Below are 14,916 nucleotides of genomic sequence, written 5' to 3' on the forward strand. Positions count from 1 at the left end.
TCTACCATTTCATCGATTACTCACATATTTGTTTAATTGTAATACCTCACAAAGGATGACTTGACTTCAACTCAGAGCCCCTTAACAAAAATAGCTTTGAAAGAAGGCTCAACAGCAGGGAGCAATACTTAAGACAGGAGAAAACACTAGATACAAGAAATTCCATTTTTAATTTTTAGTGGGGGAAAATCATAAGAAAAAGCCTATGCCAAATTCAGAGGAATATCTAAATAGGTTTAAAAGTAATAACTGTGATTTACCAATCAGACTAGATGATATAAAGATACCTTACACATTCATGGCTTAAAATCAAGTGGTTATGCTTTCATTTAATGTTGTATCTTTTTTAGCAGAATGCAATAACTGAAAAAACATAGCAGGCCATGTGAAAAAAAATGCAAAACCAGATGAAAAAACATTCCCCAGATATTAATAAGGTAATCTGGTATCCATACTTACAGTAGAATCTACTTATATGTAAAGCGGCTTGTTGGTTGTTGCTCTTTTTTTTCCTTTAGCAATTCAGTCCAATACACAAAAATTAAGTCACAGGCATATTGGAAGGGATTTCATCTGGTCCAACCTCCACGTTGAGCAGGACTGCTAACAACACTAGATATATTCATCCACAGTTTTGTCTAGCAGAGTCCTGGCAATCTCCCAAGGAAGCTCCACAGCCTTCCTGGGGTAACTTATTCCACTGCTACACCATGTTCCTAGTAAAGCTTTTCTGGAAGTCCAACCTGAACCCATGAGCCAAGACTTGCTGCTGTCCCTTGTTTTACCAGCAGTCATTACTACAAGTATGGCTGTACCAACTTTGTAAATGCCCTTCAGGAAGCCATAGGCTGCTATTCAGGTCTCCTCTTTTTCAGGCTAAACCAAACTCACCTACCTCAACCTCCATTCAATGACCTATGACCCCAACCATATTAATAGTCCTCTACCAGAGCCTTTTTCCCAAAACTCATCCTCAGGCAGGATGCCCCAACCCGGACACAACATTCCACACATGACCTTAGAAACTCTAAGTGAAGGGAAAAATAACTTCCTCTCACCGGCTGACCATGCTCTCCCTAGTATCGCTCAAGACAGTTTTCTTTACTTATGACAGCACACTGTTGGCTCATAGACAACGATTCCAAAAGGAATGGAAAAAAAAAAATTATACAGAAGTTTTACAAAATTTTCTCCTTGCCATGTACAGGTCTCCATACGTTTTCTTCCCTAAAACAGCATGGCAAAAGATAACACATTCTACAAGACACTCTTGGTAAAGCTGATGGGTTTTCTAGATACCCAATGAGTAATCCTGTACCAGACAGAACAAAACAAACTAGCTTTGAAACCATTCTGGACTCTTCAGTGGAGGTGCTAATTCTGATTCTTGATTTTAGCCAGACACTGAGTTTGTGAGAACTCACATTGCTGAAGCCAGCAATCACACCTGACTGAAATTGGACAAAACATCAAAGTTAAAAGGGATAGGGAAGAAAAAGACTTAGAGATAAATGACCACATCAGACTAACTTCTTTGAAGTAAAAGAGCTTATAAAACAAAAGCCAACTTCAATTTCACACATACAGACACTAAGTATTATAACCTACCTACAACATTCTTCAAACCAACGAGCGATGTAATCCCACATATAGTAAGGCTCAAAGGAATTAAAGAGAAGATTGGCAGTTTTAATCAATTCTGCTGTTTTCTTGTTTTCTCTCAGTTTGCTGAAGGAAAATAAAAAGAACGTTTTACATTTTTACACTTAATTTCTGAGTTATGTAACTACACATCACTGTGAGTTTATCCACTGCCAGTTAACACTGACAAATTCTCCTCCCCTCACCCCCGCAGTGGTTGTTGCTCTAGGGGTCAGTATATTGGTAGGCTCCTCATAGTGTCTTTTCACAGTTGCTAGGTTTCTTCTCTAACCTTTCTTTAGTATTTATCTTCTAACCACATTTTTTATAGATTTGTTTTCCCCATGATCATTCCTACAACTGTTCCCTTCCCCCCTGCCACCCACCCCAAGCTTTGAACTTCCTCCACCTTTTAAGATACTCAATTCAAATCTTGAAACTCTTTCTATCCCCCTCTCTGGCTGCCTTATAGCACTCTTCATTTTTACCCTAAAAGAAAGCTCCGTCCACTTTTTTTTTTTTTTTTGGTAATACAGATGTAAAGAAAGCCACAACTAATCTAAACCACTGACATACTGATTTCCAGCTGTATTAAGCAAGTATTTTTGTCATGGATGGATAATAAAATGTATGCTAAGTATTTACTAAAAAAAAAAAAAAGCTGTAGCCTTTCAGACCTTTGCACTGAACACAGAAATTGCAATTAATGTCAATGGATTCTGTATCATGGAAGAAACCAGGTCACAGTCCCAGAGGCTTCAGTCATGGTTTCAGCAACAAAAAGATGTATTATTTAATACAAAATACTGTATATTCTTTATTCACCTGCTTAGCTGTGTGTGATCTTTGTTGAAAGAAGGTTCTGCCTGAAGCTCCAGTTCTGCTTTGCACTGTGTATATAATGTTCGAAACACTTCAATCAGGACATCCTCTAAGATGGCAGGGCCTAGGGAGAAATACCAGCAATCACAGTTTTATGTATTACAGCACTGCTAACAGTTCACATCTGAAAACTATCCAAATCATTATGTGGTCAACTGAAAAAGAGCTTTGGTCACTGAAACCATGAAATTCTTTCTATTTAATTTCCTAAACTACCTCAATTTCAGAAGGTTTTTTTGTATTCCAGAAATACATGGGCATTTGTAATGCTTAGGAGTATACAAAGCACAAGTGAAGTTCTTTTCCCATACAGTGTGTGTACAATGACACAATTGTGGATACAAAAACACCCAGTGCAAAAACTACAGTCACATCAGTATAGCCCACGTTCAATCCAACACATCCTCTCTGACAGATTATTAGCTTAGCAACATGTAAATGTCCTTACATGGATTCCTGATCAAGCTAGCTCATGCTGTTACCACACAGAAAATAAGCTCAAATATTTAAATGCAAATATAAGGTAAAATATTTTGAGCATCTTCATTCCTTTTAATTTGAGGCAGCTTTTCTTTAGTTCCAGATACAGTCTGCAGGATACTTTTTGAAATAGTGCTTCTTCAGATTTGAGCTAAATCTCAAGTTTGAGGAAAAAAATCAACAACTTATTTTGAAAGTTGTTCACTAAGTAATCCTGCTTGAAATATCCTTTACTTTCTCATGCTTTCTCCTAGCCTCATTGAGCTGCCTTCAGTTTGCTCAAAGAATCCTCACAACTCTGCTTACTTCATGAAATCTTAATGTACACATTGCCTCTGAAAATTTAAACTGACTCCCAGAAATCACAAAATACCAGGAAGATGACAAGTTCTTGTCAGATATTTTTTCTTTGTGGTTGTCTTAACCACTTCCTTCCAAGTTGTGCTGTTTAATTATTGAATTTTTATGCTCTTATTATCCTGTCCCCAAACCTCAGGATAGACTTCAAAAATTATTTTGATTTTTTCAGTCACCTCCAAAACTGTCATTCCAAAAGAAAAAAGGCAAAATATCCAACACTTAATTGTTGTAAATACTTTTGTCTCATCTGTTTTTGTCCCATAGTCCTCTGCACTCACCTACTAAAAAGTGCATTTAAACACTTTAAACGCGGGAAAGGAAAATTAAAACACCAAAAAACCCCACCTCCAAAAAAAAACCCAAACCCTGAGACAAACAAACAAAAAAAACCCCACCACAAACAGAAAAACCACCCAGAAACTCAAAAAAATACTTGCTTCCTCTGCATAAATTCTTTGGGGGTGTGGTGGTTGGGTGGGGGAATGTTGTCTTGTTAATATCTTTTATTTCTGTGTGTATATTAGAAGAAAGAGCAAAAGCAACAGCTGAGATTTAAAACAGTGAGAGTCACTATTTGATTAAAGAAATAGAAAAGATCCAATCTGCATTTCTTCCAACATGCAGTCAGTTCTCTCTGACTTCAACATACTATTTCCTGTATTGAAAGTCTAATGAATACATTAAATTAAATACAAAGCATACATACATCTGGGAAGATCTAAGAAATCTAGCTAACTTGCCAGTACTAAGAATACAGCTTTTACAATTTGACCAGCAAGAGAGAAAGCCAAGCGAAGCCATGCAAAACAAGTTAAAAGACTAGAAGTAATATGAAGTAATACAAAATTTACCTAATTCAGGCTTATCCAGCAAACTGATAAGAATTCGAAAAGGCTTTAAGTCTTGCATTAATGTGCTTTCTTCTCCATGCCCGTTAACTTGTAATATTCCAACCATTGCCTACAAAGAGCAAAAGCTTATCAGAAACCAGAAACAGGTTTTGAAAGAAAGATGCAATAAAAGCTGTGTATAAAGGGGAAATTCTCAGTAGTGGACACCACTATTTCATCTCACTGCAGCTCCATGCTTCAGTATTCTCTCAACTTTACCTATGAGAAGATTTCTGTGGAAAAGAACTTGTATATACTTAAAGTCAAAATAAAATATTATAAACAGACACCAATTCAAAATGCCGTAAGAATAAAAGAGAAGTGATGTAGAAACTGTTTGAGAAGGTAAGGCATGCATCTATTAAGGGCTTAATAAATAATAAACTCTCCATCTAGGATATACTCACCTATTGTGGTGGAAAACTTAGTCAAAGTTGACTAGATAACAATGACAACTTCAAAACAAATGGGGAAACTTGAGTTTCTATACTGAAGCAGTTCAGGGAATGAGCTGCAGAATTTAAAAAAGCCAACAAAACCACCACAGATTTTGCTTAGTTTTCTCTCTGTGACTGGCTTCACTGAATCAAAACTAGTTTTTTTCTTTTACAGCTTCTAAAGAAGGAGGACAAAGGAAGGAGAGATGGGAAATTAAAAAAGGCAGGAAAACAGGTTCAACCTTGCTGTCCTCTATAAACCAAGTATTATCAGCCAGTATCCTAAAAGGAAAATCTTCTGTACTTGAATGTGCCTTCAGAAGGTCAGAATTTTCAGTACACTGTATCAGTGAATAAGGTGAGGGTGGACTGAATAAAGGAACACACAAAGACTGCTAGGGAAGAAGGCAGAAAGGAGCAATGCTTTTGAAGTCTTTCAAAAGCAGCAAATGGTTTTTGAAGGCATGTTCAATTTGTATTATGTAAAGCAAGCCACGGATTTTAATGTCCATAAAAACCTTTAAAATAAACACACATGTGAATTATTCCCATTATAAAAAATGGCCATTCTCCATTCTACTGTAGCTGTAGTGCCTGCTACCAAAACAATCAAAAACAAACAAAAAAATCAAATTAACTACCAACTCTACACTGTTAATTTTTTCAGACAGAAAAGCTTTAATGACACTGATTAAGCTAGAAAGATGGATAGATTTATGAAGGCCACCACAACCTAGCAACATTATAGGCATTTATTAATAAAAGCTCAGCGCATTTTGTATAGAAGGTACATGCGAAAGAAACTATCTCATTCAGGCCTCACCTCTACACTTGGATAATTTCTGAATAATCTGCTGTGGGAGACAGAAGGGTGACAAGAGAAGGGTGAGAGTTCCAACAAGGTCCTTGCTGCACTGGAATTCTGGGGTCTCTTCCTCATCAGTAGAACAGTAGATCTCATTATCTTCAGATAAAACTGAAAGCGCGAGCTCTGTGCTGGATATCAGCTTTAAGTTGTAACGAGCTAAATATTCTTGTGTCAGCTCCTAACATTGGTGTCCCCATGCTCATTCTCATATAGAGCCCCACAATTCTCACCGAGTATCAGAAAAATCATGACCTTATCAATTTGCCTTAATGATAAAATGTCTTCCTGATCTCAAGATCAGACTCACAGCATCTTGAAAGACATCTGTATACTTTAATTACTGTGAGAGAAGGAGCACAGTTCTTGAGGCCAGGGGATCTCACAACTCACTTTGCAAGGCTTTTAAGGGTCAAACAGCATGACTGCCACTTTGCTCAACTATTCCTGACTGCCAATGGACAGCAGAAAAAACATTCCCCTTGCCTAGAAAGGAGGAAGACCCTTCTTACTCAGACCTTCTGAGTACTCTCTGATCAAATTTCTGCAACTCCCAAAACACAGAGAATTTTCCGTATCTACAGAAGTAGAAGAAAATTCTCCAGTGTCACTTTGTGAAAGAACAGGCTCCAGTGTGCTGGGCTTATAATCAAATATCTTCCATGTATGCTACATTCATTGTGGAAGAGGAGAGAGAGAAATCTAATATTTGTCCTGATCACACTGTTATCCTAAAGAAACACATTATCCCAGTTCTTCATTTTTCCACTGAGAAGGTTTTAAATGAGCAGGACACGATACCACAAAAACAGAGAAATTACACAGTCATGTCAAAATGGCAAGTCAAAAGAAAGATACAACGTTGATCAGCGTACATTTATGAAGATACATGCAGCAATAAAACATCATACAGCTACCTGGACTAACATCTCCTTAGAGAAGGTGTTGAAATAGTAAGTGGCATGCTCCTCAGGATTGCTGTGCCTTGTACTTCTGGGCCCTATAGGGGCACCATTGTTATCAAAACCTTCAAGCAGATAAACGACAAGGTGAATTAAGTATTTGTCCCTTAATAGAATATTTTTCCAATTTCTTGAAACTTGAAATCAACACACTAGCACTGACAACTTACCAAGATGAAGTCCAAGTAATGTTGGCAAGAGAAAGATGATTTTATAGAGTTTAATACAGGAAACTAAATGATAATTCCATGCAAGCAGTTTGCATGCAAATTACAAACTGTATTTTTATGCAACATTATTAACAAAATTACTACTTGTACAAAATAAACAAACGTTCACAGACACTGCACAAGCCACATAGTCTGTCCCACAAAAAACATTTCAATATTATTATTATGAGAACACAAACTTCAGTATTTTAAACAAACATATTTAATATTAATATTTACTAATATAAAAATTTATTTATATATAGACACACAATATTACATTAATACTATAATTATTGTTTAAATAATAATATAAATATTGAATTTTATTTAAGAGTAATTAAGAACAATTATATTAAAATTTAATAAAATTATGTATTTTATATATTTATCACAAAACACAGACATGCTAAGGCACTTACACTATCAGTCATATTACACAAAATCAATTTTATTACTCAAAATTACAGAGACAGATCTTTGTTTCCTAAGTTTATATCTTTTGTTTTACCAAGTAAATATTTTATTCTACAAAAAAATAGGCTTAAGAGAATAAATAAATAAATAAATAATAAAATCAATCAAGAAGTCGGTCAGGGTATCACCCTGTTCCACAGCAGTAGTTTCCACAGTTTTTGTCCCGAAGTGACAAAAATAGAAGGAAAGCCTGAGAAGATACATAGCCTTTAGCAGCAACTTAAAATAACCACTGTTAAGAATGGTTAAGCTAAACTAGATTTAAAGATATGTAATGTGATTTTTATTCCTTGAGAATGTTAATAGACCACTCACAGTTATAAAACAATAGGAACGAATAGTTAACACTAATTAACTAACATTGTACAGAACAAGAGACTTCAGAGTTTTTCAACGTAACTGATCCCACCTTCCCCTACTGTTTTCTATTAGGAGTAGAGTATCAGTATAAAACAGACAGTATAAAACCAGCACAGTGTCTAAAGAAAAACAAGCAAAAAAGCTATATTGCCATAAGATCTGTCCAAATATAGAGCAGATGGAGGTGCTAGATGTTCACAAAACCGGGCCAGGAACAGTCACTGTTAAACTATCTTCTGAAGTTATATTATCTTTCAGTGGAGACTATGCTCATGAAATAGCTGTAGAAGAAAGTTCAACAACTAAAACAGCAACGTATTTTAAACATATAAAATATCTTTTTCAATGACAGCAAAACCATATAACTAATTAACCAAATTTTAATGAAACATCAGTGCAGTGTTTGATTTGGAAATTATTTTTTCCTTAAACTGGAAAATGTAGGTATGGAACATGACAATGCATTTCACTTTCTTCAAGAGACAAGTAATTCACAAGTCAGTGTCTTGAGAAATGATTAACTAAAGAAGCTGGGATTTTTTCATATTTATTTTCTAAACCCCTGCAACTTCAACAGGAACAAAACTAATCCCATCATGCAAAACACTGTTTCTGACTTCCTCCCTCCCTTTGTAACTTCATTTCTCTCTCATGCCCCTTGACTATTTCCTCGCTCCCCAATCACCCACAGGCTACCTCCCTCTGATGTCTTAACTATCAGGTGGGAAAAATGCAAGAGCTGCTGCCAAGGTTTCTGGGTAGACTGAGAAGCACATATGTGCTTGCTGGTGAGCTGGGAAGTCAAACAAAAAAGGTAACAGCAGACCATAAAACAGACTTCCCCTCAAGTACAGAAAACACTTCATTGTCTCCAGTTTCTGTGACAATCTTAGGAACTCCCATGCCAGAAATCCTGACTTCTCTCAAAGTGGGCTGAAAGTGGTTTTAAAGAGTAACACACCATTTTCATATGACCACAGGCTTCATTATCTTAAATTAACATGTTGGATAAGAATAAATGTTTTCTAAAATTTGTGAATTTCTGGGTTTTTAAAGATTCCCTAAATAGTTAAGTCTTCCAAATAGCTATTATTTTCTGCTACCCTCTTCTGCTTACACACTGGTTTCATATAAAAAGTTAAATGGGTATTGTATTGATATTCTGCCATTTGGCAGAAGTAAAAGTGTGCATCCTGTCAATGATTGTTTTTGTCAATGTTTTGAAATAATGTTCTACTTGCATGGAGAACGTAAGTGATTGGCAATTTGTTATTTCAACCATGCAACTATGTAATGAAGCTTAAAGTCTGCTCTCCATCAATGCAATATAAATGTTTTTTCAACATTCTTTTATTTTCATCCCTTCTACACGGTTGCGTTCCAACTGTCATTTACACTCTATAGTGCCTGTTCTCCATTTTTTCCATTTTATGTTTTTAGGTAGACAGAAGTTGCCTTTCAGTATCTATTTACATGGGCTTAGTCCACCATGCTTGCCCTTAATGTGGCCCATAATTGCTGCTATATGAAAATGTACCAATAATTTATATAACAGGAAAGAGTTCTGGCACCACATTCTTCATCTTTTCTGTTCATGGAGATAGTGTCTTTCTTCCTTATGATACAAATTAAAGATTTCATTTTTCCAAGAAACTTTCTCTGTAATATAGCAAAATACTGCTCATGAACATATGATCCTTCCTCCACTTCTAGTGAACAATGAAATGAGATACAAACCCACCTAGAAGCCATGCGTAAAGCCTTCGGTTGAGTGACATATCCCTGCGCAGTACTACATGAAGGGCTGCTGACAAAATCCTGATCATGTCTGGACGTGTTGCCTGAAGTTGGAAACATGATTATATTTATCTATAAAAAGTAATTTTGCTATGCTAGAAGCTTAATGTGCACTAAAGCATAGTTGTATTAATGTTCTGAATTTGGAATACTACAAAAAAACATAATTTTGGTCTTAGGAAACAAAAACATGACTATTATTTGGAATAGACACTTTGTAATAGTATGCACCCTTCACAAACAGCAAAAATACTTGTCTCCATTAACAGCTCAGTTTTGTTACGTTTCACTTTATTGGGCAAAAGCCTTGGAAGCAAATTCAACTAAAATCCAGTATATAAAAATAAATTAAAAAAATAACTTAAGAATTTTAAATACTTTTCAATCTTTTACTACTTTAATGTTTCCATAAGTCTTATTATTAAAAAAAAAAATTGCTGTATTGATATTTTCACTATTCTAGCACATAAGAGACACTCCAAATTTTCCTATAGTAACCAATATATGTGAACAAACCACTTCCATAAGCAAGAACACAATTCTTTACAGGAAAGTGCAGGTTTTCCATAATTTCTTACAGGATTGATTCTCAATTTGTTAGAAATTACGGAAAACCTGCACTTTCCTCCAGGATAAAATTAATCATAGATCATTTAAAAACATATCTTAGATAATTTAAAATCATAGATCATTTAAAAACTAAGAATAAATGCAGTCCAGAAAAAAATACCTAGAAGTTGTAAGGTCTGTCTCCCCATACTGCTAGGGCTAACTACTCACCCAAAACCAATAATAATTTTCAATTCTCTAGTGTTCTGAATCAGTTATGCTAAGGGGATTAACTTTTGCTGCTTTTGAACACTGAGAATTGGAAACTTGCACATGAACAGATTATTTGTTTTCTCATGAAATTAGAGCAAATTAAAAGCTTCTGTGTCAGCTAAACATCATAATTTATATTGAGTTTGCATATCCAGAAGTTAACGTTAACTTCAAAGTTTTAACACATCAAGTTAAAAAGCAGAAGGGCAGAGATCACAAAACATAATTTGATAGCTTTGGCTATTCTCATTACATATGACTCTGGTTCAAGCTTGGAGAAAATCATTAACAAAGACAGAATACTGCTACTGACTTAAGAAGTGGAGTAGATTTAGGAGTTTGACAATGAATCTCTCTTATGTTAATAACCTACCTGGCTCATGTGGAAAGGAAAACAAAAAAGGATAAGGTCCAACGTGCTCCTCTGTACTAAAACACTGGTGTCTTGCACCGATGTGCTTACTGCTTCCACCTAAAGTAACAGCAGACCACCACCAAAATAGTTATTTACTGTATTATTTTAAGAAGATAGATATAAAAGAACACTCACAAAATAAGAACAGCTTATAAATAGTGATATGTACAAAAATGAAATTATTTTAGAATTCTGAATAATGAAACAAGAAAAAATTTGAAAATAAAGTTTTACCACTGATGAAACATATAATCAATAAAGATTCCCTGACCTATACAAACATTAAGCTTTTGCTTTTTTTATATTATCAATTAATATCTTAAGTTTAAGAGACAAAAATAACTCATTTTAAAAAAAAAAATACAACAAAATTCAACCACTTTTAACTGAAAAGTGTCATGAATGGAGTTTTATACAAAACCTAGAGAAGTTCTGAAACTAACTGAAGCTTTGCAATACTTATGCACAAAACCATCAGCTGAACTGAGGCTATAATAAATAAACGGGCATTTTTATCTCTTCAAAGTCTACGTTCAAAGATAGAGAATACATTTTAATCCCCTGGAAGTATATTATTATATAAATAAGTAACAGCAATGTCTTCATTGTTACAATTACAACTGAAACATTACCATTAATTCAATGTCACTGCCAATTATGTAGAGTTGATCCTCCATTGAAAGCTTCCTATTCAAATGGGAGAGGACATAGGTGATCCCAGGCAAGCGAACTGCAGGGCTTGTGAGGAGGCTGCCCCAGAGAGCACTGTAGAACGCCGACTGATCCACAGCCGAGGCAACCTTCTCCAACAGCGTGTTTGTTCTGCAGTAAAATCAAGTCAGCTGAATTAAGACATGTATCACAGCCCTTGCCCCTGCCTACAATTTTAATAAATACACATTGTTACAGGAAGGTCAAAACTTTTTTTTGAGAGACCAAGAGAAGCCCCTGTTATACACTGAACCTTAAAATGCAGCCTGAACAAAGTGATCCAACCAGTGGGTCTGTGGGCCAACCTGGCTTGCAAAATGCTCTTGCCTGCCCACAGCTTCTCCTTATATGCTCCTTCTGTACAAAGAGCCAAACAACTTCCTTATCTGCTACTTAAAGCCATGCGTTGCTACACGCAGAGGTTTCAGAAAGACAGCAGGAAAGCACAGCTACTGAACAAAAGAATCAAGCAAATGGCTTTTGCCCTCTCATTCCTTGCACTGAGCACTTCTGGCAATAACAAGGCATAAAAATATCACAATTCTTTGAGCACAAGCAATCCCTTCACTGTCCTCATTTCTTCCCACTCACGCGGCAGCACCTCTACACCCTATGGCAGGCCCCCGAAGGCAAGCCGAGTACCCCTTGTTCCCTGTTGTAGTGATGCCAACTACACTGTGGGTATCTACCTATGCAGAAATAGAAAAAGACAGCATTACATTGTTCTTCACCTACAAGTCACGAAAATTCTAGCTTCTGAAGCTGGAAGTATCAAGAATATGTAAGTACATAAATAATTCCAACAACTCAAAGCCTTGAAGTGTAACTTCATCCTTTAATATGTTAAGATTCTACCTCAGCACCCCATACACCACAGGCAATATAACTCAAGTGGGGTTTAGGCTTGCTGGATAAAAAAAAGCTACAACCTCCCAGGACCCTCTCCTAGAAACAGAGTAACAACAACCTATAAAGATAGGTGGATTATTGGTGTCTCTTACATAGGTGGTTTAATGACAATTTAGATATTACAAAGAGTAAATCTTAATGATGGAAGCTTTGATGTTATATTAAACTCCGTTGCAGTATGTATTTTAGACAGTATGTATTATTAGAAGGGTAATATAGCAGTACTGCCTTAGAGGAAACCCACAGAAAAGAAACAAGCAGTATGTTCCTAAGATGTTACGTATCTCAATCCATAACAAGAATCATAGAATCATTTAGGTTGGAAAAGATCTTTAATTCCTGGGTCCAACTGTTAACCTAGCAATGCCAAGTCCACCACTCAACCACGTCCCTAAGTGCCCCACCTACTCATCTTTTAAATACCTCCAGGGATGGTGACTCCACCACTTCCAAGGGCAGCCTGTTCCAATGCTTGACAACTTTTGGTGAAAACATTTTTCCTAATATCCGTTATAAACCTCCCCTGGCACAACTTGAGGCCATTTCCTCCTGTCATATCGCTTGTTACTTGGAGCAGAGACCAACATATAACACTAAGGCTACTTCAAGTCAATTACGTTTCAATAACAGGAACAACTAACAGTTAAATTAATCTTCTACCATACTTTTCCATTTCAATTAATACAACTGGATGAAATTGAATACCACCTATCAAAACAAATAAAATATCTACTTATAAGCATTTAACGAAAAGTCGCAGGAAAAAAAACACAAATCAAGCATATCACCTCATTAACATATCTATCCTTACCTTTCATAATACTCTGACCCCTCTTCTAACCCAGGCAGAATCCCAGTTAACAGTCCTTGCAGTCCTGGTTTCAAAGTTTTCCCCAAAGGGAGATAATAAATCTCATACAGACTCAACAATGTTGGCTTGACAGACATAGCAGCATTGGCAAGGAGTGGAAATAATCCAGAACTGTGAAAAATAAAATTTATGGTTTTTTAGGAAGCTTCTCATGTGAGATAACTACAGGCATGTCCAATGTAGTTATAAGTATCAGGTTTTTATCTTAGAATTTTGCAGAGTCATAGACCACTACACAATATGACTGCCTCTCAGACTGGCAGGTTGGCATGCCAAGGTTAATATTATGAGCTTTATTAGTATTGTGACAGCAAGCACTGAAGGCCCAGAGATGACTTTCACCAACAAAACAAATATGATCAACCAGAAGCACCTCTGCAAGACAAAATGTTAATGTTGCTCATGCTGAACTACATAAAAATGGAAAATGTGTTTAACAATACATTGTCTTTGCACTTACTGAGAAAAAATAAGAATGGCTGAGAACATTTGAGTACAGTTAAAGAAATACTTTCCGGTAAAAAAGAAAAATAATGTTTTAGTTTAGCAAGTAACCTAAAGATAACTTTTAAGGCATTTACACTGTTAGGTAGCAACAAAGTATATATTTACTTCAGAAATTCAGTCTGAAAACAGATTCTCAAACTAAAAATAAATTCACTGTTCATGATTTAGCATTTACAGGATTAAAAATATTGGAAGAATCTTTCAAGTTTACTATGAACTTAAGTTCATGAAAGTTAGAAATGTGACCAGTTAAGTTGCCTACACACTAAAAACATTTTTGTTATTGCTAATATATATCATAAATCATTACAAATAGCACCAATAATCAAAGGTATGTGGACACAACTGTAAGTTTCAAAATCACTGATGACTTAGGTCAGAAGAGCCTCAACACATGAAGAAGAAAATGAAAGAACAGTAAAAAAGGTAAGTTTGAGACAAAGGCCTTAAAATATACAGCTACAAATTACAACAACAAAAAAGAAATCTTTGTGGATACAATGTTGTCCATGTTAGAGAGGGGGGAAAAAATCCTCCCAAAGTACCAAAGTGTTTGCAAAAACTGTATTTGCCTTTATCTATCTAGAACAACTACTGTTTTGCCATTGTCAATTGGTTTCTTTTTTTCTGCAGAAAATGTCTTTTTGTTCAGTAACCAGCACACTACTCCACAGTCTTTCTTTGTAAGGCTGTTACTCATCCTTTAAGATTTGATGTTCAGACACTGTCATTCTGCTTTCATGTAAAATACTGGAAACTTTGATAATGCCGAGCTGTGAATGTCAGTCTTCTCCAAGCATCCACAACAATGGTTTATAGTTACATTACACAAGGTAGCATTTTCCACTACCCTAGAACTTAGTGTTAACAAGATATTGCAACTACTGAATCACTGAACAAGTCCAGAACACAAGCTATGAGTTCACAGTATCTTTAAAAACATGTGAAAACAGAACTGAAACACTTCCCTCTCTCACCAAATGCAACCATAAATAAACATCTTGACAATGCAAGATAGAATAGCTGATGTTAAGGCATACAATTTATTTCCAATCATTAATACACACCTTTGCTTCCTAAACAGAATTCTATTTTATTCCACTATTTCTCAAACTGACAAAATTTTAATCTCCAAGGATAAAGAACCATGTGTGACTGCATGTATACAGATATGCACACATCCCTCTATGCATTATATAATAAATAGCTTAATGTCTTGCCCACCCAACCAAAAACCTATTGGAAGTTTAGGAATCATTTTATTTTCACTACACTTACTTTTCAAGGCTATCCTTCCTTTTCATTGTCACTAGTTCTAGAG

At 35.6% G+C, this 14,916-nt stretch overlaps 1 protein-coding gene across 12 annotated transcripts in view; it reads right to left on the reverse strand.

The window, feature by feature from the left end:
• The window catches only part of DOP1A (DOP1 leucine zipper like protein A), a 67,959-nt gene that overhangs the window by 38,939 nt on the left and 14,104 nt on the right, over positions 1 to 14,916 (reverse strand). For 8 of the 12 annotated variants that reach the window (XR_005828452.1, XM_040598021.1, XM_040598011.1 and 5 more), the window contains 8 exons: positions 13,029 to 13,199; positions 11,230 to 11,419; positions 10,556 to 10,654; positions 9,305 to 9,404; positions 6,473 to 6,582; positions 4,215 to 4,323; positions 2,467 to 2,587; positions 1,609 to 1,728 (listed from right to left, as the gene is read on the reverse strand). Coding sequence is in view for 11 of the 12 variants with exons in the window: in XM_040598021.1 (XP_040453955.1) it covers positions 1,609 to 1,728; positions 2,467 to 2,587; positions 4,215 to 4,323; positions 6,473 to 6,582; positions 9,305 to 9,404; positions 10,556 to 10,654; positions 11,230 to 11,419; positions 13,029 to 13,199 (1,020 nt within the window). In the remaining variant the exon portion in view is untranslated. Of the gene's footprint in view, positions 1 to 1,608; positions 1,729 to 2,466; positions 2,588 to 4,214; positions 4,324 to 4,660; positions 5,035 to 5,513; positions 6,418 to 6,472; positions 6,583 to 9,304; positions 9,405 to 10,555; positions 10,655 to 11,229; positions 11,420 to 13,028; positions 13,200 to 14,916 lie in introns of those variants that run through there. The other 4 variants (XM_040598020.1, XM_040598013.1, XM_040598017.1 and 1 more) reach the window with 3 other exon arrangements.

Source organism: Falco naumanni, chromosome 6 (genome assembly GCF_017639655.2).
Source record: "Falco naumanni isolate bFalNau1 chromosome 6, bFalNau1.pat, whole genome shotgun sequence".
NCBI lineage: Eukaryota > Metazoa > Chordata > Aves > Falconiformes > Falconidae > Falco > Falco naumanni.